This window comes from Patiria miniata, unplaced genomic scaffold (genome assembly GCF_015706575.1).
Source record: "Patiria miniata isolate m_02_andy unplaced genomic scaffold, ASM1570657v1 HiC_scaffold_30, whole genome shotgun sequence".
In the NCBI taxonomy this organism is placed as follows: domain Eukaryota; kingdom Metazoa; phylum Echinodermata; class Asteroidea; order Valvatida; family Asterinidae; genus Patiria; species Patiria miniata.
Window position 1 is genome coordinate 2,957,746 of NW_024037070.1, and position 25,507 is coordinate 2,983,252.

The 25,507-nt window shown below is 40.4% G+C and overlaps 1 protein-coding gene across 1 annotated transcript; it reads right to left on the minus strand.

The window, feature by feature from the left end:
* Positions 1-2,866: 2,866 nt before the first annotated feature.
* On the minus strand, positions 2,867-25,507 carry LOC119739299 (protein VAC14 homolog). Its single transcript, XM_038214179.1, has 17 exons — positions 25,284-25,507; positions 23,376-23,526; positions 22,714-22,881; positions 22,073-22,135; positions 20,928-21,035; positions 19,802-19,911; positions 18,813-18,919; positions 17,640-17,777; positions 16,888-17,008; positions 15,902-16,028; positions 15,255-15,320; positions 14,526-14,743; positions 11,077-11,251; positions 10,629-10,747; positions 9,168-9,247; positions 6,329-6,485; positions 2,867-4,273 (listed from the first exon to the last, which is right to left on the minus strand). Exons 1-17 carry the CDS (start codon positions 25,388-25,390, stop codon positions 4,114-4,116), a joined length of 2,175 nt encoding a protein of 724 aa, XP_038070107.1. The 5' UTR covers positions 25,391-25,507; the 3' UTR covers positions 2,867-4,113.

The following is a 25,507-nucleotide window of genomic DNA, read 5'->3' on the forward strand; positions in this document are numbered from 1 at the left end:
TTGTGGTAGGGAAATGAATAAATTGGGACATTTTCGTAAGATTGAAAACAGGACCCCTTCGACTCATTTGGTAACTGATACTTTAACCATTTGATTATCGAAGATTGCTGTAACGATCTAGTATCAGTATTAATGGTTATTGTCTCTTAAATGGTTCATTGAATAATCATCATATATTGCGTACATGGGAAAAGTTGGTCCAAAACAATGAATGGAACAGGCAGAATCATAATTCGTTCATGTCTACGCCGCGCCCCGCCCGCAACAACACTGTCTGGACTTCTCATTAATCCCAGCACGTGCGCAATTCCAGACATTCAGCCTAGCCAGGCTCGATGGCGCATAACTACCAAATGTAATATTATAGTGTCGAAAGTTGGGTAAAAGTTGTTGGAAAAACTGCTGACCCACTGAGAAAGGCCACAACTTTGGCTATCGCTAGACCGACGCACGCACCTTAATCTATTTGTTCACCCTCGTTTTTGTTCCGGTGTTAGTAATTATTTTTCATTTGCTTGGAAATTATTTGGCCTTAACATGCCTCAAGTATGGAAGTGTAGATAGGACATGGTTAAAAATAAAACTAATTCGTACGTACGAATTACTAAACCGTACGTACAAAATACTAATTCGTACGTACGAATTACTAATCCGTACGTACGAATTACTAATTCGTACGTACGAATTACTAAACCGTACGTACGAATTACTAAACCGTACGTACGAATTACTAAACCGTACGTACGAATTACTAAATCGTACGTACGAAATAATTACTAATTCGTACGTACGATTTATTAATTCGTACGTACGGATTATTAATTCGTACGTACGGTTTATTAATTCGTACGTACGGTTTAGCAATTCCAGTGGCGTAGCCAGGAATTTTCCCGTGGGGGGGGGGGGGGGGGGGGGCCGGGGGGGGGGGCTGGAACATTTCAGGTTGTGGGGGCTTCATGTAGATCAATGATAATTTTTTTAGAAACTCAAAATCTCAGTGGGGGGGGGGGGGGGGCGACTTGGGGGAGCGACAAGGTTTCAGAGGGGGGGGGGGGCTGTCGCAGTGCCGTAGCCACGGGGGGGGGGGGGCCGTGGGGGTGACAGCCCCCCCCCCATGAAACCTTGTTTCCCCCTGTCGCCCCCCACTGAGATTTTGAGTTTCTAAAAAAGTTATCATTGATCTACTTGACACCCCCATGAAATGTTCCAGCCCCCCAGCAGCGGCCCTCCCCCCCCCCCTTAACTGACAAAAACCTGGCTACGCCAATGCCCCCACGCCCCCCCCCCCCCTCCCGTGGCTACGCCACTGAGTAATTCGTATGTACGGTTTAGTAATTCGTACGTACGGTTTAGTAATTCGTACGTACGAATTAGTTTTATTTTTAACCATGTCCTATCTACACTTCCATACTCAAGGCTGCCGAGTACACACCAAAACACGGGCCTGGTGGAATGTGAGTAAATACTGGAAGTCATTGCCAATAAAAAAAAAATTAATTAAAAAAAATATAAAGTAGTCTACCGATACGTTTCTGATTGTCTTTCACGTGTTTACTCATTTTGTTTTTGTTGCCAACGAATTCCAGCCCAAGACATCAATTGCATTCGAAAACTCGGTTCTTTTTTTTTCGGGGGGGGGGGGGGGGTAAGTTGCAGAAAACCCCAAATTTATTATGAAACACATTGCACCCATAATGTGCACTTGCATGCTACGTGCATTCGTGAACAGTGTGTATTAAAAGCAAGAGGGCGCTGTTTAAAAATATACCCTAGTTTTTTTTAAGTTCCTGATTTCTGGTAGTCTGAGTGTCACCCGTTATCCAGGGAGCCATCTCCTGTCTAATGTCTGATATGTCAAAGCATGCAGATTTATGCGCGCGGCTTGCATACATCTGCATGCTTTGACATATCAGACGTTAGACAGGAGATGGCTCCATGGATAACGGGTGACACTCAGACTAGTCTATGACGCGCCACGGGTGAATGACCGAAGACCCGATAGACCTGTAGAAAACGCCTGCTGATTGGTCAAAATCTAGGAAGTCAAGAGGCGGGGTCTTGCCTAATTAATCAGCAAATCTGCTCGTGCATAATAGGCGCCGTGGTATGAAGCCCGGGAAGGGACAGGGTGGAATTTTTTTTAGGCAATTGCTAATTCGTTCGCACGAATTACTAATTCGTTCGCACGAATTCCTAATTCGTTCGCACGAATTACTAATTCTTTCGCACGAATTACTATTTCGTTCGCACGAATTACTATTTCGTTCGCACGAATTACTATTTCGTTCGCACGAATTGCTATTTCGTTCGCACGTATTCCTGATTCGTTCGCATGAATTAGTAATTCGTTCGCACGAATTAGTAATTCGTTCGCACGAATTAGTAATTCGTTCGAACGAATTCCTATTCGTAATTCGTGCGAACGAATTAGTAATTCGTGCGAACGAATTAGCAAACTCCAGTAATTCGTTCGCACGAATTAGTAATTCGTTCGCACGAATTAGTAATTCGTTCGCACGAATTAGTAATTCGTTCGAACGAATTACTAATTCGTGCGAACTAATTACTAATTCGTTCCCACGAATTACTAATTCGTTCCCACGAATTACTAATTCGTGCGAACGAATTACTAATTCGTGCTTCCCGGGCTTCATACCGTGGTCTATTACATGTACATAGAGTAGAAAACCGGAGGGCACAGAGAAAAACCCTCGTGGCACAGGAGAGAACCAACGCGTAACTCTACTCGCATGTGATCCGCGGCCAGGATTTGAACCTTGGTCAACCTGGTAAGAGGCGAGCGCTTTACGCACAAGCCACCCATGCCACCCAGTTTCCATGATGCTTATGAAACCACACAGCTTGGCAACATAATCTTTAAGTATATTTATTCCATCCATCATATTCCATATACACTTAAGATGTGGCATATTTCATGGACAAATTGTTTTCATAAGATTAGAGTCAGTCATTATTTTTTCAATAAAGAAATATGTTTAGATTTCATTTATAAAATAAAATTGTTGCACTTTTAATCTTCTATTTTTTTAAATACTTTACTTGTGAAGTATTACAACAGTATAAAACAAACAAACAGTGATTATTCACATTTAACAAAAGTCAGCAAAGGAAATATATGCAATATAATAAAAACCTTGAGTAAATACGCTCCTCGACCAAAGGGTAAAGTAGACCACCCCTTGCCCCCCCCCCCCCCACCCTACCCAAAAGGAGTTTCCAACATTACAAAAAGTAAAACTGACAATAAAAACCATCTGATGGTAGCCACAAATATGACACATGCACATAGGATATCTTAACCAGAGTGCAAATAAGGGAATTGTAAGGTCAGGGAATCAGTCTAGCTGGCTTGTACCTGTTCACAGGTATCGATTGCCACGAAAATGCGGACTAATTGCTAAACATGATCAATTAGGAGCAGTATTTGAAAAAAGCCATTTTTTTTCAATGCTGGTGGGCCAACCAGAATCAGAGGCTTCCTGCAATTATCTTGAAACAACGATCATTTTTTTCTTCAATTAACGCAAAATCTGTACAATATTTAGATGAGAATGTGATTTTTTTTATTCACATCGGGAAAGTGGTTGCGTACATATGATGCTACAGTTTTGCCCTACCTTTGGAATCTAGAACACAATGTAGTGCCCCACTTTACTTTCGATGTTCATCAAAACAGGATTGTCCTTGGCAAGCACTCTCAGAGGATAGGGATGAACGCTTGAGCATGAACCCCTTTCTTCCCTGTTACCCTTTTCAACAAAGTTGTAATGAAGTCATCTAAGTCGACACAAAATCATCAAATGTCATTCAGTCCAAAGCTAAGATGGAACGTGACACTTGTGTCAGGGTTTATGCCCTGTTTCTTGTGACCTCAATAGTATAGAACATGTGACTAGTGTGATCAACTTGCGAATGACATGTGATCGACTAGTGATTGACATGTAATTGACATGTGTCTGACACGTGACTGACATGTGCTTGACATGTGATCGTCTTGTGATCAACATGTGAATTACATGTGATTGACAGGTGACTGACATGTGATTGACATGTGGCTGCCTGAATTAGAACTCGGGTCCACTGCGAGAGTGGTTAGATTTTGAGAGACTGTAGCTGGTCATCCGTAGATCGGAGGCGGAGACGTTTGGTCTTGTTGTGCTCCGCTTGGATCTTCATGAAGTGAGCGAGCATCTCTTCCCAATTGATGGACCTGATTGATGGTCTTTTCTCTGGAATTAAGCCTGGGATCTTTCTATAAAAAAACAAACAGTAGGCCAAAACAAATATCAGAAGCATAGTCTAAAGCTATTAGACCACGGTGCTAATGCAATGCAGTCTTCCATAGAAATTACACCGCGTTCCCACTTGAATTGGGAAAAGGTGGATCAAGATCCGGCATTTTGGTGTGATCGTTATCTTACCGCAACTAAACCGCAAGTCGCATTCCCACTTCTGCTTGATCCACCTTTTCGAACAGAAATGTCGAGTCCGAAAGGTCACTGAGTTCTGAATTACGCGCGCTCTGTGGGACTGCCAGTGTTGCATACTAGGACGGGCCAGTTTTCAAATAGTGCTATCAGAATTTACCGACAAAAAATTACGCGAATTCACCAACATAAATCACGGATCCGTAGAGGGTCCATGCGTGCATAAATTAACTGGTGAAATCGTACAGCGCCGCTCATTGCGTGACATCAGAAGAAACCACTGCATCGATAAGGGATTCTCTGGTTCTGAAGCTTCTCATTGGTTAAAAATGGGCACAAGATGTACTATGACATCATTTTCTAATTTTCTATAATCAATACTACAGATTTGTCACCTCCGTACGTACCGTGTTATCGGCACTATTCTCATCGCATATGCGTAAGCTTTTCTATGATTCTGTGCCAAAGTGACGCGGTTTGGTGAGTGCGGACTCAGAGTTATTTATGGATTAAAAATAAGTAAATGTTCACGAATGAAAAAGGTTTATAAATGGACGAATAGGCAAACAAAAACTGAAAAGGCCTAGTTTTAGGATATACCACATGCGCTGCATGCATCGTGCATGCGCGGTGCTAGCTCGTAGTTCAGCGGTTGTTTATTGTGCATGTTGTGTATGTTGGAAATTTCACACGATCTACATGCCTGAAAACGTGTTTCTTCGTTCATAAGACCGCAACATTTTCGCGCCACTCGTGCACCGGGCGGATGTTGACAGGTCAAATTGCCAGATCAGATCCACCTTTTGCGTTCCCATCTGATCGTAATCCGGCATTTGCCGGATCTGATCCACCAATTGGGGGATCTGTATCCTAGTCCAGAGGTGGATCAAGAAAGGTGGATCTGATCCTGATCCACCTTATAACGGTTAGTGTTCCCACTACACACAATTGCTGGATCTGATCCACCAATTGAAGGATCTGATCCGGCAATTTGGCAAAAGGTGGATCAGATCCCCCAATTGGTGGATCAAGTGGGAACGGGGTCTTAGTTTGGTTTACTTCTTAGTTTATTTACGTGGTGAGAAAAATTCCGACATAAGCACTTTGCTTAAATAAATGGGTTACCAATGGGTTATTTGCCTTTTTTTTTATTTACTTAAGCAGCCCAGTGAAATTGGAGGATTAGAACTAAAATACCAGAAAAATCAGGATTCTTGAAATATTTCAATGTAAACTTGCAAATAACTTATTGAGCCTAGGCAAAAAAATAGAATTTGAAACTAACATTGTCCCAGGGACATAGTGTTGTAGTTGAGACCACCACAATTCCTTCCGTTAATAAAGTCTTTCACAAGTTCCGGCAACAATTAACAGGGGACAGGCAATAACAAAAGGATGCCTTTGCTAAAATTCATTTGATAGCTTGTGACTTGAATCGAGACTGGCAGACACACGAGGTCATGCAAGGACTTGTGAGGACTTGTGATGGACTTATGAGGACTTGTGAGGACTTGTGATGGACTTCTGAAGGACTTGTGAGGATTTGCGAGGAATTGTGATGGACTTCTGAAGGACTTGTGAGCAACTGTAAGGAATGATGAAGGCTTGTAAGGACTTGTGAGGCATGTGAATTTGTAAGGACTTGTGAGGACTTGTGAGGCATGTGAATTTGTAAGGACTTGTGAGGACTTGCGATTGATATGTGAGGACTTGTGTGGACTTATGAGGACTTGCAAGGCATGTGACGACTTGCGAGGACTTGTGATGTCATGTGAGGACTTGTGAGGACTTGTGTGGACTTGTGATGGACTTTTGAGGCATGTAAAGACTTGTGAGGAATTGCGATAGACCCAACCATAACACTGCTTGGCCATAATTACCTCTGATCTTTAGGAATCTGGAGTAAGTTGGGTATACATGCTAACCGACGCTGCAATGTGGTAAATGCAGTACTCTGGGGCAGAAGCATCAGAAGTCCGTATAGACTCTTTACCAGGTGCTGGTTACGCTCAGTGTCTAACAGCTGTAACCTGAGATCTGAAAACAAAAACATCAGCAAAAAAACCTGTAATACTGCTTTCAGTTCTCTGTATCAAGACTAGTTCAGTGACATATTGAGAACTTCGCTTAACTTTGAAAGTTTAATCAGGGATGTGATTGGTCTGTGACAAAAAAACCTGAAAATTTAAATGCATGAAGTGCAAACTCCGGCGAGCGCGAAGCGCGAAGCCATTACGGCGTGGGGTCCGGGGCCCGCTTAAGGGCCCCGGAAAATTGATTTTAGATGCTCTGTGGTGCAATCTGAGGCAATTACTGGGCACTTTCCTCTGAAATTCTGAAGCAGAATTTGTTTTCATTTTATGAAGAATTTTCCTTTATTTGTTTAAATGTACTCTTGTTCTAATAAAGTTTTTTCTGTACTCAAACTTGAGAACCATGCTGTTCTCCCCAGAATTTTTTCAACCCTGTAGGGGAATTTTTGTTGTGATACAACCTGCGAAGCCACGGCGTGGGTTCGGGGCCCGCTTAAGGGCCCCGAAAAATTTTGAACTTTAGAAGCTTTCTGGTGCATTTTAGAGCATTTCAGAGGAGATCTTGTAATATTTTTGTAAAAAAAAAAAAAAAATTGTAAACTTAAATCACTTCTGCTTCCGATAACATGCCTTTCAAAATAGCGTCGGTAGTATTGTTGGAAAAAAATATTTCACCATTTCTATATTTGTAGTAAAGCAAGAAATCGTTTATATTTCATGTATTTTGTGCCTGGATTATTCTCATTTGCGCCACAAAAATTATCAAGACTAGCCATCAAAAGTGATTAAGGGAATATACAACATTTGCAAACATCGAAAAATAAAACTACCAAGTTTTTGCGAAATACCTTAATAGGATGTTGGTAAATGACAGTCTAAAGCATCCTGTAAAATTATGGCACCTGGTATACTGTCATTTTCAAGAAAAGTGGTATTTTTGTATCAATTTCCAACGCTGATCGGCCGATCAGCGTTGGAAACAACTGGCTTTTTTTTCAAATACTGGCCCCAATTGACCATTGCACTTGTTTGCAATCGATTACAAACCTATGAACGGGTACGAGCCAGCTAGACTGGTTCCGTGACCTTACAATTCCCCAATGTATGTAAACTGCTCTGTTTCTTCTTATATGGAGTCAGGGAACCGGACTACAGGAAAATGATCGTTTTCTTGGTTTTTATAGCATTTTCGAACCCAAAACCTCAAAAAAGTCAGTGTAACTATATTTGCTATATATTTCCAACCCCCAATTCCATCCATTTCTGAAAATTACAGCAAAAGCAAATGATGTATATTCCCTTTAAAACTTGCCTCACCTAATTAAAAATCTATATATTTGAGGTGGGTCATTCCACAATTATGCTTAACGTACATGTACATCACGGCCGCTAGCGCCGCAAACATTCAGTCTGGCCGGCCGAACATCGCGCCGTACACACGGCCGGCCCGGCGCAGTATAGTGTGCATTGCTGCACTGTGTACGGCCGGCGGCCCGTCCCAATTGGCCGAAAATTCTGCAGGACTGCAGAAACACGTTACGATGTTTGTCCACAGGTTCGAGTTTTGCAATCTCGTCATTTCAATGGAAAATACATAAACAGAAAATGAAGATCACGTTCTGTGAATTAATTTGCAGAAATCCTCTTTTTCCATCGATGGTTGTTTGGTATTTTTACTATTTTTACGATCCAACTTCGGCCGATTATACGCACGGAAAACGAACCTGTGACTGTGAGTACTTGCAGTAGTCACTGGTTCCGGTCCTTCATCATAGCATTGATTCTGTTAGCACGCGAAGGGTACCAGTGTACCATGCTGCACTCGTCTGCACACCTGACAAGCGCAACACGTGCATCTCGACTACCGACACAGGAACTAGACCTACATAACCACAACCTCGGCCCCGAGCGAAAAATCATAATTGCACTAATGGCAACGCATGGTCTTCAACTTCGTTCTCACATCGGGTGTCCAATATGTGCGTGCGGCATACATATCGATCAACGAAGTTTATGTCCGTAAGTAAATTTCGGATATTTCGGCAAGCAAAACTCATTATGAATAATTAATTAGCACATTCTACCCCCCTATTTTCTCAACGGATTCACACGATTCACGTTGGTGGACTTTTGAGGCCAAAAAAAAACGGATTTCCGGATAAAACCGGAGAAATCACATCCCTGGTTTAACGCAATAGTACAGTAGAACGCCACTATAACAAATTTACTATTTCGGGACCCAAAGGGGATGTTCGTTATAGCCATATGTTCGTTATAGTGGTGTTGGTTATAGCATCGTTTCACTTGTTATAGCATCGTTTCACTGTACTTGCCATTACCATTATACCTCCATAATCTGTTGAAAACAACAGCTGCTTTTGTGTAATTTGACTTATCTAATTTCATTATTTTTTGCGAAAGTTAGAACTCGGCCAACCTTGTCAACTAAAGTATGAGCCAAGTGTGATTTTTTTCTGGATTTTGCCAGATTTGTAGATTTTAAAAAGCCTATTAAAATGATAATTTTTCATCACTGCATTGTTTATTTTTGGGGTCAAATGGTCGAGTGATAATTTGATTGTGAAAGCATGGAGCTGCAAATTTTAAACAGTAACAAGGTTGTTTCTTGTAAATTTTACATGGAGAAGGAAATGATGATTAGAAACCTGATAGAATGTGTACTTACATGTGAATATGGGGGATTCTAATAACTGGACCAACTTGTCGATTTCTGTCAGGAAGTGCACTGTGACTTCCAGGTCACCGCTAAATGTCAGAATGATAAGGAGATTTTCCAGGAAGGAATGGATTCTATTTTTTTTGGCAAGAAAAGCAGGACTATCTATGTTAAAGGGAAAATACAACATTTGCAAACATCAAAAAATAAAACTACCAAATCATTTTGAAATTCCTTGCTGGACTGTTAGTGAATGACAGTGTAAAGCATCCTGTAAAATCATGGCACCTGGTATACTGTCATTTTCAAGAAAAGTGGTATTTTTGTATCAATTTCCAACGCTGATCGGCCGATCAGTGTTGGAAATAACTGGCTTTTTTCCCCAAATACTGGCCCCAATTGACCATCGCACTTGTTTGCAATTGATTACAAACCTATGAACGGGTACGAGCCAGCTAGACTGGTTCCCTGACCTTACAATTCCCCAATGTATGTTAACTGCTCTGTTTCTTCTTATATGGAGTCAGGGAACCAGACTACAGGAAAAAGATCGTTTTTCTTGGTTTTTATAGCATTTTCGAACCCAAAAACCTAAAAAAAAGTCAGTGTAACTACATTTGCTATATATTTCCAACCCCCCAATTCCATCCATTTCTGAAAATTACAGCAAAAGCAAATGATGTATATTCCCTTTAAGCCTAACACCCAAAGAGTTCATTTGGGGTATTAAGTACCACATAGCACTACGAACAAATATGTATGCTAGTACTGCATACTACAGTTTACCACAAGTCATATTTTCTAGCTTCCTATTGCATTTTGGTATGGATGACAAAGCAGCCAGGCAATTTATACAAAAACCGATGGCAAGAGCACTGGAACAGTAGTTTAGTGGTCTCAGGTTCAGTGGTCTTCACTAATTCAATTCAACAAACGGGCATGCAAATGGAAGTAACAGAGAAGAGGAATTTCCAAGCTCTACCAGAATTTTACCGTTTTTGTCAATTTTTAAAAGCATAAATGTGAAGCGAAGAACATACCACATAGTACTACGAACAAATATGTATGCTAGTACTGCATACTAAAGTTTACTACTACTGAGTTGTATTTTCTAGCTTCCTATTGCATTTTGGGTATGGATGACAAAGCAGCCAGGCAATTTATACAAAAACTGATGGCAAGAGCACTGGAACAGTAGTTTAGTGGTCTCAGGTTCAGTTGTCTTCACTAATTCAATTCAACAAACAGGCATGCAAATGGAAGTAACAGAGAAGAGGAATTTAGAAGCTCTACCAGAATTTTACCGTTTTTGTCAATTTTTAAAAGCATAAATGTGAAGCGAAGAACAAAAAAAAAAAAAAAAAACAGCTGAGGAAAAGTTACATTGGATACACTGCACAGCACTGGAATTACTTGCAGGGGTTACGGGTTCCAGTCCACATTCAGTCCAATTTGTTTCAAAAAGGATACAAGGAGTAGATGAGACTAGAGGCATGTTTGTAATTCTGTGTGAGGAAGCAGAGGGACACGGTGGCAATGGAGCTGTGGCACCAGGACTTGTACAAACAGCAGAATAACTTGCAGCTGCTCTGTAGAGGAAAGAAAACCAAACAAAAACCCCCCAACATACTGCCAATTTAGTAACAGGCCCCAATGAACAAAATTACAAATTGTAATAGTGACATAAATGTGAATTTCACAAGATAAAAATCTTGTAATCAAAGCATTTTAGATTCCATAATAAAAAACCAAGACAACAACAGAATCAAAACATCTGTTGCATCAAGCCTGCTGTCAACAAAATCCAAGCAGTATCAACTTAGCTGAAACCCTTGTTATCATTGCGACATCGGGCCTTGGACTTGAAGTGCTACTTTTTTTGTTCTGGAATTGAACTGAACAAATATGGAATACTGACTTCCGAATTGAGATCTTTGAGTTGATTCCTGAGCTCAAACAGCTCTGTTGCCGTCAGTAGGATGCTGTTGAGCGTTTGGACCATTTCTGTTGCAAACTGGAGATCCTTGTAATCAACTAGGATCTCAGACAGGGTCCGGTAGATGTCTTCGGTGTTGAGAAGGAGACACAGTTGCCTACAGATAAGAGACGGGACATTAGACTGGACGCGATAGACACACTTTACCGTGCTTTTAGTTAAACTCAGTGGTGGACAGCAAGGGCGTAATTCAGGGTGGTGGGGGGGGGGGGGACAGGAGATATTTATCCACCCTACTTTTTGACCGGGGGATGGGCCACTGGATAATTCCCCCCCCCTCGCTTTTTGTGGCGAACATAAAAAAAATTGGTTGTAGTCATTAGTAAATATAAAGTAAGGTATGAACTAGATTAGTAATTGTTATAGGACACTCATGTCACAGATCTGTCCTTATGCGGCTTCATGAACAGCGGAGCCCATATGGGGCTTGATGTGTCAATGGGATCCTGCGTTTTGTAGGATTTAGGAAAAGCCCTAACAAAATGCATAGCTGCCAACTTTTCAAAATCCCAATTAGTAATCAACCCGCGCGGTCATTTTCAACAGCTCGTTTTATCAAAAGCTTTACAAACATCGAGTACAGGTACATGGTTTACATGTACACATACATGTGCATACCCTTCTTGTTGTGAATAATAATGTACTGTAGGCCAAAAGATAATATAAAAAAAAAAAAAAACAACCATTTAATATATAATTTTTTTAAATTGATTTTGTTTTAATGTCTGTATTTGTTTGTTGAAGTCAAATAAATAATAACAATAATAACATGTGCGCATATTTTTTTTTGAGATGCATGCTATCGATGCGGGGTTTCGAGTTCGTATCAATATTTTTACACACAATGATTTAGGGCCACCGTATGCAATTAGTCTGAGTAACTTGGACCCAACTTATCGCCTTTTTTAACATTTGGACATGGTCTGGCGATAGTAAGGTCCAAGCTAATACCGCGAGCTGGACAACACGGTCCCATCCCAAAAACCAACATTTTCCAACAAAAACATCAGATTTCACCTTCAAAATGGCCTCCAACTTACTAGATATGCCACCTGAGGTACAAGTAGACATCGATGATTAAGATGGTTGTACTGAAGTTTACTTACGATTCAGAAAAAAGTGAAATTTTCCGTTCAATTCGGAGAGCTCCCCTCGCGATCTTGAACACGTTAAATTTCCGATCGTGTTTAATGTTTGAACGACGCGATTTCTTCTTCATGCCCAGCGTATATTCGATGGTCCCCGTATCCCGAGTGCGATTCCGTTACTGAGCGCGCGCGATGCATCGATTATGATAATGAGTCACGTTTGTAAACACATACATGTGCATTTCGAAACTATTGGAAACGCGGTTGGAAATAAAGTAAGCACTGAGGACAAGGTTGGTAGTGGTGGGCGCGTACTGCTCGACACCCTGGGTACGAGGTTGCACATCCACGAGATGCACACAAATGACACACCATTGAAAAGTAGTTTTAGTCTGGTCCTCAAGTACGCCACTGCGCACACTGCATTGATGTCTATCAGGTGCTTGACTGCATTCTTATTAGACTTGTCACCAGTCCATCCATTATCACAACATTTCGCCAGAAGTTTTCGGTCAAAAACGATACTTTAGGCCAAAAAAAAAAAAGTCTCCGGTTTCTGGTATGGAGCTTGTCCAAAAAGTGGTGCGGCGATGCGGCTTTTTTTTGTTTTTTACCTGATTTTTTTGCTTCAAATGTCGGCTGATGACTGCAAATGGTGCCCGACTAAACTTAGTGCAAATATATGGGCGTCCAGAGAGGCCACATAAAGCTTATTCTAAAAACACGTTAAAATTGTGCAGCAGCATGATTCCAGTCAAACCAGTGAGTTTGGCGGTTTTGAGACATCATCTTTCATCAGCAGTCATCAAGGCAATACATTTGTCTTGCTGTGACATACCAGAAATAAACCTTTTAAGCACTCATTGTTACTGAATTAAAATAACAAATGATGCCCTATAAGACGGCCGCTATACTCATAAAGTCTACCCATGAGGTCTAAGAAATACGAAGGCTGCTTAAGTTTAAGGAATAAGTCAATCTGGCATGAAATGTCATCATGGCCTACGTCAAAGTGAAAATGCACAAAACGCTGCTCCGTCCCATAAATTCAAAACTTGTATTTTTCGATTCATGGACATTCAACTGTTGTATTCAAAAATGCTATCAAAAGCTTGGAAAACGCAACGACTATCCTCTATCAATAGAATTTCTGTAGAAATATAACTATGCAGTTTTTCTAGTATATATTTTCCTGCTCAGTCTTGCAATTGACTTTGTATTTCGTTTAAATTTGAGATAATTAACACACTGTTATAATGCAACTCAAAATAATTATAATATACACGACTACATGTAATTGTCGCACAGATTTTTCATATTATTCAGGGAATTATTGTAATTAAGGGAATTATTGTTGTTAATGTATTTTTACTCTGTTGGACGGTTTTTAATCGAATTTAGTATACTACTTTTAATTGGATAGTTGTATTTTTGGGAGACAGGTGTTTTTACCAATTAATCTGAATAAATAAAGTATTATTCCATCCTGTATGCTCATTGTCTCTGTCCCTTTGCCAGATTCATGCTATTGCGTCTCATTCAGTGCACATCACTGGAGTTCGTTTCATGCCCTTTAACGCGTTTCTATCATTCAGTTCCCCCCTGTGAGCGTCCTTCGTTTGTCTTCTAAGGCCAAAAAAAGTCTCCAGTTTCTGGTATGAAGCTTGCCCAAAATGTGGTGTGGCGACGCGGCTTTTTTTTTTTTTTTTTTACCTGATTTTTTGCTTCAAATGTCGGCTGATGACTGCAAATGGTGCCCGACTAAACTTAGTGCAAATATATGGGAGTCCAGAGAGGCCACATAAAGCTTATTCTAAAAACACGTTAAAATTGTGCAGCAGCATGATTCCAGTCAAACCATTGAGTTTGGCGGTTTTGAGACATCATCTTTCATTGAAAAAAAAACGTTTTCATTTTGCCGACGCGCATGGCTACGGCGACGCGCGTGCATACCAGAAACCGGCGACTTTTTTTTTTTGCCTTACAAGTATTTTTTTTTTCGTTAGGTAGAAAATGGGAAATTCGTAATGTTTTAGTGGCAAATCGTATTTTCGTAATTTAATAAACAATTCGTAATAATTACGAAAAATTCGTAACAGTTGGCAGCTATGAAAATGGCTTGGCAGTTAGTGTTTTTTAAGCATGAGATAAGCAGAGTAACTTCAAAGTCATTCACGTCAGTCCAATTTGGCTGGTATTATGCTCTTTATGGCACAAAAAATGAGAAGATGACCCAACTAAAAACAAATGACCAATTCATGAGTGATACCTGATGACACTCACCTTATAATGAAGGACCCCCTATCTTCTAAGAGCTGGCGGTCGGATGCAAAGAGCTGCAGAAGATTAGTCATGAACTTATGGAAGTAAGCATTGGTGGCAGAGGCTGATTTACCCCTCTGGTCTGATTGACTAGCGCCCTCTGTTGTCTGCGCAGTTGCTGCCGGTCCAGCCGGCGATGAAACCACCTCAGCTAAGACTTCAAGATCTAGTAATACAACCTGGTGAAGAGCATTTCCAACAATACCAAAAAAAAGGTAAACCGCTCAATGTTTCAATTACTATATTATGAATGTCTTCAGAATAACTAGTAAAAATACGATGGAGTGCTGTGGCCTCGTGGTTAAGGACATTAGATTCGTGGTCTGCGGGTAAAGCTACAGGTTGTGGGTTTTGAGTCCAGCCTGGGGCTATGGTGCGTGTGCCCTCGGGCAATGCACTTTGTCACTCATTGCTTCTCTCCACCCAGGAGTAAATGGGTGCCTGTGAGGGCAGACATGGTTGTTGTGATTGAAGTAGCTTCCTTGCACCTAGCAGGCAGCATTGAGCTGTATACTCCCCAGGGAGCTGAGTGAGATGGTATTTGGAATGTTTCATGGGCCCAATGAGCAGGGGTAATAATAATGATGTAGCGCCTTGAGCACCAGTCCTGGTGGATATGTGCGCTTTATAAATACCCACTATTATGATTAAATGTAAGACAGGCCAGAAGTTGGACTGAACAATGCTCACCTCATCTGAGACATCGGACAGTGTTCTTACAAGTACTGGGAATATGTCTTCAACATGCTGAAAAATCTGCCAATTGATCAAAGAAATGAAACATTTGTCAAAAAATAATCTACCATCCTTGCTTGAAGCCCTGATATTTACAAAATTTAGCCATATCAAATTGTAATGATATTCATACCCATGTTATTCATTATGTACGAGTCAAATTCAAACAAATATTAAGATGCACAGACAATAGGGTTTTCAATTTCCAGACAAAAGTGACAACAGTATGAAAGACGGCTCTAAACAGTCCTACAAATGGACACGTATATGCAGGTGTTCTACATAACCCTGAGGACCGACACATAAAGTGAGAACAACAGATCCTTTCAGTCCTAGGGAGTTGGGTCTTTTGTTCAAAACGGTCCTCTGTAGTGGGAGAGTGTTATATTACAGGGACAAAGGGAAACACAAAGCAATGTCCTCGGGAGTAATGTAAAACAAGAGTGGGTGCATTTTTGTATATATGAATGGAGCTCATTCAATTTTTTCATGACTCTTAACCTGCGATCGCAGCATGCATTGGAGTAATATCAATTCCTCTCCAAACACCCAAAATAAAATGGAAAATACATGTAAGACTGGTTTTTAAAAATCAAACCTGCCTTCCTTGGTGTCTTCATGTGTAAGTGATAGGTCCATCTCAGCGCAGTGATCTTACACTGCATGGAATCATGCTGCATGCACCTTGTTATTACGTCAACCGTTGGGGCTATGTCCAATCTTATCGCTCTGGATATTGGAGGGGTTGAAACCAAAGGAGAGAGTAAATCACACAAAAGTCAACGTCATTGTACAAAGCCTTCTACTTTGAATCATTAAATTAGTCGGTAGGATTCCTTTCCACTTTTTGTGTGCGCAAGGAACAGTAACTGGCTAGTTACCCAAATTGTTGAAGGGGTGTTAGTCAAATGTCATTAACCTAAAGACCTTTGCTTACAAAATTGAGTGTTATATGGTTACGTGTTGCCAACTTATAGCAAATTATTCCCTTCTGCACTGCATGTGTATCTCTTGATGTGTGATCAGTTTAAAAGTGTTGACATTACACTGTTTAACCAGTTTGCGTCAGAGGACGTGATAACACGCACTGGCTGTTTTTGTACACAGGCACGGCTGACGGGTTAAGACGTCAAGATTGCCTCGACTTGCCACCGGGTCACGTCTAAATATGCTAATCCCTCGTGCCTTTTGTACACACACACACACAGGTTCCATGAAGTCTGTGGAGGCGGACCATGTGTTGTGGATCCTGAATTGGCCGTTGTGCACGGCCTATTGTTGTACAATTTACGCTCCAGTGCACACCCCGGAGTATTGAAACAGATGTTGGCAAGAAAAATCGTACAATTACTGTTGAAATGACTCTGTGGCGTTTGGCCGTGTATCAGAAGTTGGCTGGGAATTTTGCCTTTTGCGAAAATCAAAATTTTCGGTTAATGTGGGCTAAATAAAATGCAAAAGATGCTTCAATGTCGCCCAGCGTTTGCCTGTTGACATGGCATTAAAGGGCACATGGTCTATGCCAACTCGGTTTCCAAATAATATGTTTGTACGGATTTATATCCAATCCAAACCCTATTAGGTTCACCTTTGGCCCAAGGGTGTTGTGTGCTGGGGTTTGTCCTCTAGTTCGTCATTATCTTTGTCATCCTCTGTGGTAATGAGCCTCATAAGGTTTTGGTTGACTAGTTTAGCTGCTTCTTTGATGCGTAAAGGAGCAATCAACTGTTAAGGAAAGCAGCTATAAAGCAAAAATTAACACCACTACATATTTCTGTGTGATTTGTCTTTCCGTGTAAGTTCATTTTACAAATAAAAAGTACAATCTCAATCAGTGGACATGGTGGAGTGCCGTGGCCTAGTGGTCTGGAGCATTGAATTTGTGGTCTGCTGGTAATTCTGCAGGTTGTGGGTTCGAGTCCAGCCCGGGGTCAAGGTGCGTGTGCCCTTGGGCAAGGCACTTTGTCACTCATTGCTTCTCCCCACCCAGGAATAAATGGGTACCTGTGAGGGCAGAGATGGTGTCTATGGGAGGTTGATTACGGCCAAGAGCGCAGAAATGGCTGCCTACCGGCCGTGTATGCTCCCCAGGGAGTTGAACAGGTTTCATGAGTGTGTGCCCGTTGAAACAGGGAAAATAATAATTGTAAGGAGCTTTGATACCTCGTTGTGGCGTAAAAGCGCTATGTAAATGCCTGCTTTATAATCATTATTATTATTAATCATTCAGAATGTTCACATCAAGATGTTGGATTTGTGATTTGAACGAGACTGCCAGAGGGTATCTTGTGATTTGACCCCTTTGGCTCCAGATTAGCACCTAAAAGTAATAAAGGATATTTTTCCTTTGTACATCATCATATGCCATACATGGCACTGTGGCATTGAGCAATCCCGAAGTGAAGGGTATCATGGTACGTCCCGCCTGATTCAGAAACTCCAACAGCCAGTTGATGGCAGTCAGCTGGATGACCTCATCTGAAACCAATATAAAGACAAATCAAGAATTTCTTTTATCGAAAAATAGGTTAATTCAGAATTCATCCATTGTCCTTGCTTAAAATTGCTCAAACTTGAAAGCCAACCCATGGCAGTTTAGCAACTGACAGTGTAACATATCTGAAATTATTCTTAACGAAATTATGTGATGAGGCAACATTATGAAGTTGGGCAAGTCCCTAAAATCCGATGTACGACCGGCCACATGATGAACATGTACAAGGTCCTTAAGGTGGTGGTACCTTAGTTTGGTCTGTAACTGCTTTCTACTCAATAGATGTCACATTATTAGTGATGTATCACATTTACTTTTCCAACAGCAGCTTATTAAAGTGCCTGACATGTACGCCCGTACTTACGGTATTGCCTAGTTGCTAAAAATGTCTTTCCACTGAATTTTGAATACCTTATATCATAACGTTCCAGCCAACAATAGGCTCCGTGCACAAGTACTCCTTCAACGGCTAGAAAAGGAGAGTTGGGGGAGACTTAGACTGGCTCCCGGTCCATCCACTGCGTATTTCGAATGATCCAAAGTTATTGGGGGGTAGGGATTAGTCTGGGGGACCATCACAAGTCAAAATCAAATGTATTTGCGCGACGACAATGCCTGACGCTCACGTGAAGACGCTGTGGCTAATAGCTTTGGCACATTCAGGTAGTCGTGCGTACTACGCGCACGAACCAGTAGAGTACAGTATGCACTGTGTCCCGTCCAATTCAAGGGGCTCTCAAAAAAGGTAAAAAGGTGCCCTCTTTTGTTGGCGCACGGAGCCAACAGGTCTCATGATATCATTTTTTTCTCCACCCCTGAATAAAAGCTTAGGATTCACATGGGATTGAGTCCGAAAGGAAAAAATAATTGATCTGATTCACAGTGGAGAATTTTGGAGGATTCCGTCGGGTTCCTAGCAAAAACACCCAGTGAGTTAGGGTCATCAGCCTATGTTTATCTGCCCCTTTGGGTTGTGCGTGATGACCGCAAAAGGGCAGTATTTTATTCTTCTGACCTACCATGTGCCTGGCTGTGTGCTATGAGTATGTTAACCATTGACGCATAATCCACACTGGACGGCAGTTGTTTCATCTCCTTCATGAAATGATCCAGGCAGAATTCACACCTGCAAGGTCAAAGTTCAAAGTTCATAGTTCCAAATGGAATATTTACAAAATCTTGATTCTTATTTTTTTTTATGTATAAACTGTCATTATTTTATAGATAAACAAAAATATTTAAATTTTAACACAAATTTCCACATCCAAAAATAATTTGAATTGCCTTTTGCTATTTTCAGCAGCCATTTTGTGCATGCCAGTTAGGCCTAACAACATTTAATATTCGAGAAATTTGACTCCAGTGCTATGCGCACATTAGTGGTGTGCATTTTCAGGTAGTACAGGAACAGGGTACCCTATTGGAGTAAAACACAGGTACCCGGATACCCGTAAAAAAACAACCCAAAATTCAAATCCCAGAGGTAGTCTGAAGGGCTGTACAGCTTTACGAGGTAAACTGCAACTTTCGCGTACATCAACTGTAAGGCAAAATGCACATAAACGTGAAATCTGTTTTGGTTTTCCATGTAGCCTGGTTTTAATTTTGAAATTCTCCAAAAGTGGCATTTAAAACCTTTTCGTTTTCATTGTCTGAAAAGTTACAAAGTAATTTGTAAAGTTGGTTACGGGTACTCGATCTGAAACGGTTCTTGACATGAGCGGCCAGGTACTCGGGTATCCGATGCACACCCCTAGCACACTTGACATTTTCCTACTCTAAAAGGTTTTGAGAGTGACCCATGTGAAATATGACAGCCTGTCACACGTGTGCACAAACCAATGCGCCACCATGATGTGTCCTTCCTTCATCTATAATTCCTGCACACAATTCAAAGTGGAAACTACTCTCTTCCTCTCTACCACCTGTTTTTGAAAGGCCCTGTATGCAATGACGCCGTGGGAAGAATATACTACAATACATGAACCCAAGCTGAATGGTGTCTCACATTTTTCGGATTTCTTTGTTGGCATCTCCCAAGATGTGGAACATTCCGTCCAGAATCTCTGGGAGGTAGACGAGGAGATTGATGTCTGGTACTGAGTTCAATGTGGTGATCTAAGAAGGAATCCCAAAATACACTCAATCAAAAAAGAAAGTCCCCCTTAACACCTTTTTGTCTAACTCAAAAACTGCTGGGCACATCTTGCTCAAATTACAACTGATCAGTACAGATATTCCTTAGCAATCCAGCCATACTCTTTGTTTGGCACAAAACAGTGGTAATGTGCACAAATTTATGCAATTTATGACAAATGGTACCCAAAAAAGTGGCACTTTTGTATACTACAAGGTGAGTGTGAACCACAACTTGCACGTATACAAAAGTGCAACTGTTTTCGGTATCATTTGTCACAAACTGCATAAATTCGTACACATTAGCACTGTTTTGGGCCAAATAAAGAGTATGGCTGGATTGCTAAGGAATTTCTGTACTGATTAGTCGTTATTTGAGTGAGAGGGGCTTAGTAATTTTTGAGTTAGACAAAAAAGTATTGGAAGGGGGGACTTTCTTTTTTTGGTTGAGTGTATGAAAACATGGAAATTATTTCAGTTGGACCTGGTGTGTCGAAGACCATTAGGACCTTTAACCCTAACCTCTTCAACTCTATCAAAATCCATCCCCCCATTTTGGTGGATTTTTGGGGGACTTGGTCCTGCAGGCCTGGTTTGACTAAATATTGATGGAGTATGATGGACTTGGGCCTGGAGGCGTAAAGCAAAGCATGCATTGGAATGTGATTGATGGATTTTGGTGGACTGGATCCAGAAATTACATTTAGTAAAAGACAGTAGGGAGTTAGGGTTAATAAAGTATGCCTGAAGTCCGGGGTAAAATCTGGGCTGAAGCCAGGGCTACAGCTAAGACTGCTCTTCAGCCATATTTTTTATTCAGTTCCACACTCCTTCAGATTCTACGTCTATTTCTTAATTATTACCTTGGAAGATGGCAAGGCTCCAAGTACAACAATGTTATGGAACATCTTCTTTTGGGGGGGGGGGAATGTTTCTGCAAGAGTGTTTCAAATAGGAAGGGTTTAGCCTTCATAAATAGCACCGACACTTCCACTTACCCACGAGAGAAGGAACTGTCTGACAAAGGAGTTGGTGGAGTAAATTCTATCTCTTAGAAGAGGAACAAAGGCGACCAAATCAAAGGCAGGGCTTTCCGTCACAATATCCTGTCAGTGAATAGAGAATAATAAAGATGTGGCCAATGTCACATAACATTAATGTCACTTCTTAAAAAACTTCACAGGGATTTGATCACAAATTGAAAGATGACTGGCTGTGCTATTCAACATTTTTTTTTTTTTTCCAAAATTAGTTTCTCCTTACAGCTTTTAAACTGATACGTTTAATCTAAATGAGAAAACTAGGTGTTTTTTATTGTGGGCATATGCAACCTTCTGAAAGAGACTTTTATTTTTGCACAAAACATAGATCCACCATGTGAGTAGACTGATCTTGGTCCCTACATTAGCAACTCTGATATGAGGGCAGGAACCAGTCTACCGCATATAACTAAGAAATTGTAAAGTAATTTTTAAGTAAGCCAATTTTCAGCAAAATGTTTCATTAAAAGTGAAATACATTTATATTCTTATAAGAACATGTCATGTTTGGGGGAGAAGATCTATAAAATAGCATGGACAATACATCTTTAAATCTAGATTCAGGAAAAACCTTTTGTATTGCAGGAATAATGGGAGATTTGCTATCTTTTGAGGGCCACTCCCCATGCACACACACCCCTGCTTGTCATCAGTCAGCGGTGTCAGCAGGATTTCATGAAGGGTGGGGAAAATTTAAACTGATGGCTTTTGACAAAGATAAGACTGGGGATTCTGTCAGGCCGAGGGAAGCCAAATTGACTCTTATATTCCATGTAGCACACAGTTTTATAGAGGTGCACTATTTTTTCAGCCTGGGGGAATTTTCTCAAAGTTTCCAGTCAGTGCGGGGAGCGCCACCCTTAGGTATGCCTGGTGATCAGACCACTGTCCTCGGCAACAGACCTTTATTCATGCTGCCACCATTTTAGTCATGTTCCTTGTATCTAATAATAGTACTGAATGATAATGGTTTTTGTGCAAAAAGGAGCCAGACTATTTTTCCTTCCAGCCTTGCTTTGGTTACGTTGATTTGAATGGGAAAAATCAAGATGGCCGCAACATGATAATGGTCTATACTGTTGAGTTATCAGTACTCAGCTCACCTTCATAAGTCTATCAAGGAGTTCCGATCCATTCTTAACGTTGATGTCCGGATCAGCCGCTAACTGAATTGGGAAAAAGCAACCAAATTAGATACAACAGGTAGAAATACCATTACAACACAGAGAGTGCAATTGTGGCTGGGAAATGGATTTTGATGAATGTTTGATACTTAGGGTTTATAAGCGTGATCATTTGCATTGATCCGAAATGTCTTCTATCAAATTATAATCCAAAAGCCTACTAAGATCGTACTGGTACTAAACACCCCGTGAAATTATTCTGTCTGGCTTGCCATCATTTAGAACAAATCAAGAAATGTAGTTGAATTTCAACAATCGGTCAATTTTGACTGATTTTTAAATAAAGAGTGCTATTGACGAAATCGTGTTCTGTGATCAAAAGATTGTGCATTGTTTATCACTGTTTTCTCAAAAAGTGTAGTATCCACTGGGCAAAATTTCAACAGGTTAGATTTTGGGCATTAGTCTTTGGATTTTGAGCGGTTTATTATTGTAAACAAACAAAATGCATCAAAAGCAAATGATCCTATATGCCTTTGAAGAGTTTAAGATGAGTGTAAACGGGAAGGGAGGACTTCTTTAATTTGGGAAAATATTACAAAAGAATCTAGAACAGATACCTGACTAAGTATGCTGAAGACTGTGTTGAAGTGCAAGAGTACTGCACTGCGTGCAATCTTCACAATGTTGTACAACGCCTCACAGGCGAAGTACCTGGTTCTGTTGTCAGGATCACTGAAGCAGGCGATGACAGGTTGGATCAGTTGAGGTAAGTAAGCAGTTGAATCCTGGCAACATTTTTAAAAAAAATAATAAAGTGCCAAGTTTCTCTAATGTCTCTCGTACAATTTTCAGATCACATTATGGGCTAACTGTCATTCAATTTAATTTCATCGTCTTTAAGTGACTGGTTGTCTAAAACATACACATCCCTATGCATGCTATGTAAATTGTTTTCGTTTTGCTGAAAGAACGCACACCTTTTTTGTGTGATCCTAGGACAGAACTTTAAAACGGTGGTTATGTTTAAAGGTACACGTGTGATTTGAATGATTCTTGTTCTAAAAGAAAGCTTATGCGCTTTCATATCCTAGATTTGGAAGTGCTACATGTACATGCAGAACTTGACTAAAACAATGGTCCTGACATTTGGGTTTCGGTTTTCTTACTCACCCTGTATATTTCATAGCACATTTTTAAAATTCCCTCTGGATGCAATTTACTTCATATTCAAAGAGTCAAAGATGATGCTAAACCTTACAGTTCTTGGGCAATCTCTTACCTTTCCCATACCAATAGCCAGAGCTGCGAGCCCAATCAATCCTCCCTTACGAGCGTGGCCATTAGCAGACAATGCAAACTCTGTGCCCAGAATGTGTAGGAGTTTGTCAATCTGGTCTGTGCTGTTCGACTGCATTAAATCTCGCACCAATCTGAAGATATTCAAGGCAATTCCCCGTTATTTTTTAGGTTTTCTAAAAACAAATTTCTCTTTGAAAGAGGAAAATTTACTAAAGCATGATTCAAATCTGCAACATTTTGGGCACTCCGTTGTAAAAATTTCCATATTTCTGCTTAAAATGAATCACTATGCTAAAGTATAGATGTTAAGACAATGTCAGAACTGCAATTTGCCGATCTAATTTGAAATGTACAAGTACACCAAAAGTCATCTGAAACTGAACTTGAACTTCAGAATGAAAAATAATGAACAATGAAAAAAGGTCCTCTTGACTTTTCCAAAAATGTTCAGATTCAAATCTAACATTTCATTCTCATCTGCTCATGGTCTAATGTTATGCCATCATTTCGGACAAATATTATCTAAATCGCCCCCCTTAAAATTTGATTTCCATACCTGGACATCATTTGTCACCCTGTGCACTTTACAAACCCTACGAGACTGGTCTGAAAAATTATAAGTGTTTTCTCAGTAAATGCTTCAATATTTTCCCTGCTAAATTTGACTTTTTAGGAGATATTACCACTTTATGATGGCTGATAGGTCACTGCAGGGAAACATTAGTGATGGCCAGGTACGGAAATCTTTCCCCTGGGAAATGTTATCTTTTCCCGGAAAGAATGTTGCAACCTGACGCCACTTCAGCGGTTGTGTACAAAGTCTATGAATTTTTAAAGTATTTCCTAACAAATTGGAAATGTTTCTCAGTCCCAGATGCATGTCTTATCATCATTTTTGCAATGAATTACCTTTATTGAGATGAATTATATGAAGAAAAAAGTGGTGTCAGGTTGCAACATTCTTTCCCTTTTCCATTGATTTTTTTTTAACCCGGTAAAAGCAGGCAAAAGCAGCGAATTTTTGCAATAATCAAGTGCAAAAACAATCTAGCGTTTATGTTTTACATGTTTTAAGTTAAATAAAGGAACATAACTTTTTGGGAAATTTAGCACGCATTGCTGTGGGGCTCACAATAAGGTAAGTCATGATTAGATTGTAATAATTAAAGATGAGACACAACAAACAGCATGATCACTGTGATCAGGTGATGATTATGGGGCTAATATTAAGATAGTGGATATTTGCCGGAAGTAATGACGGCAAACTAACGTTTACTAAAGGTTTGCCGGCGGCAATCCATATCAACAGAGGGCGCAGCCGCTGTACTCTTTAAGATAGGGCTGAATTATAAGATGTATTAAATTCCTACCAAACCTTGTGTAGCACGTTTGGTGTAGTGGTTAAGCAAAGGCTCTAGTAAGCGGGATAACTCGGGTTCGATTCCGACCGCAGCACATTTTTTGAGTTTTTTTTTTTTCTCATCCCCAAATAAATAAGAATATTCTTCTTTTATTATTTTAACATGTCTCAAACATTTTTTTGCAGAGTATTACATTTTCTTTTTCAGATTTGTGGCTCTGGAGTATTTTTTTTAAAGGAAAATAAAGTCCGAAATTATAAAATGGTCTGAATCCCATCTTGTGAATACGAGGTTACAACGATAATTTTGGAGCCAGACTAAAATTTGTCACCGGAAAATGTTCAAGTACAAAAAAAAACAGTAACTGCGCATGTTCAGTGCATATCCGGCAAACCATGGAGGAATAAGTGTGTCTTATTCCTCCATGGGCAAACTAGTAAAGGTTTGCCCTCTCCGGCAAAATATACACTGCCTAATAATGGCAATGCCAAATGGCAATGTGCATTCGTTTATTTACGTTGGCCTACCTTTCGATTTCCAAAGCCGCTCCTTTCCTTTTCTCGTACATTTTATCACTCAGCGCTCGAGCGCACGCGGGTGACATGGGCCCGTAGTCCTGAACCCGATCTGCCATCTTGTACTACATGTATTCTCATAAAATCCGGAAAAACAACAAAACAAATTTCGAGAACTTGACTTCTAATCTTAAAGTTCTTGTACTCGTCATGTGAGTGCAGCAAAGGCAGGGTGA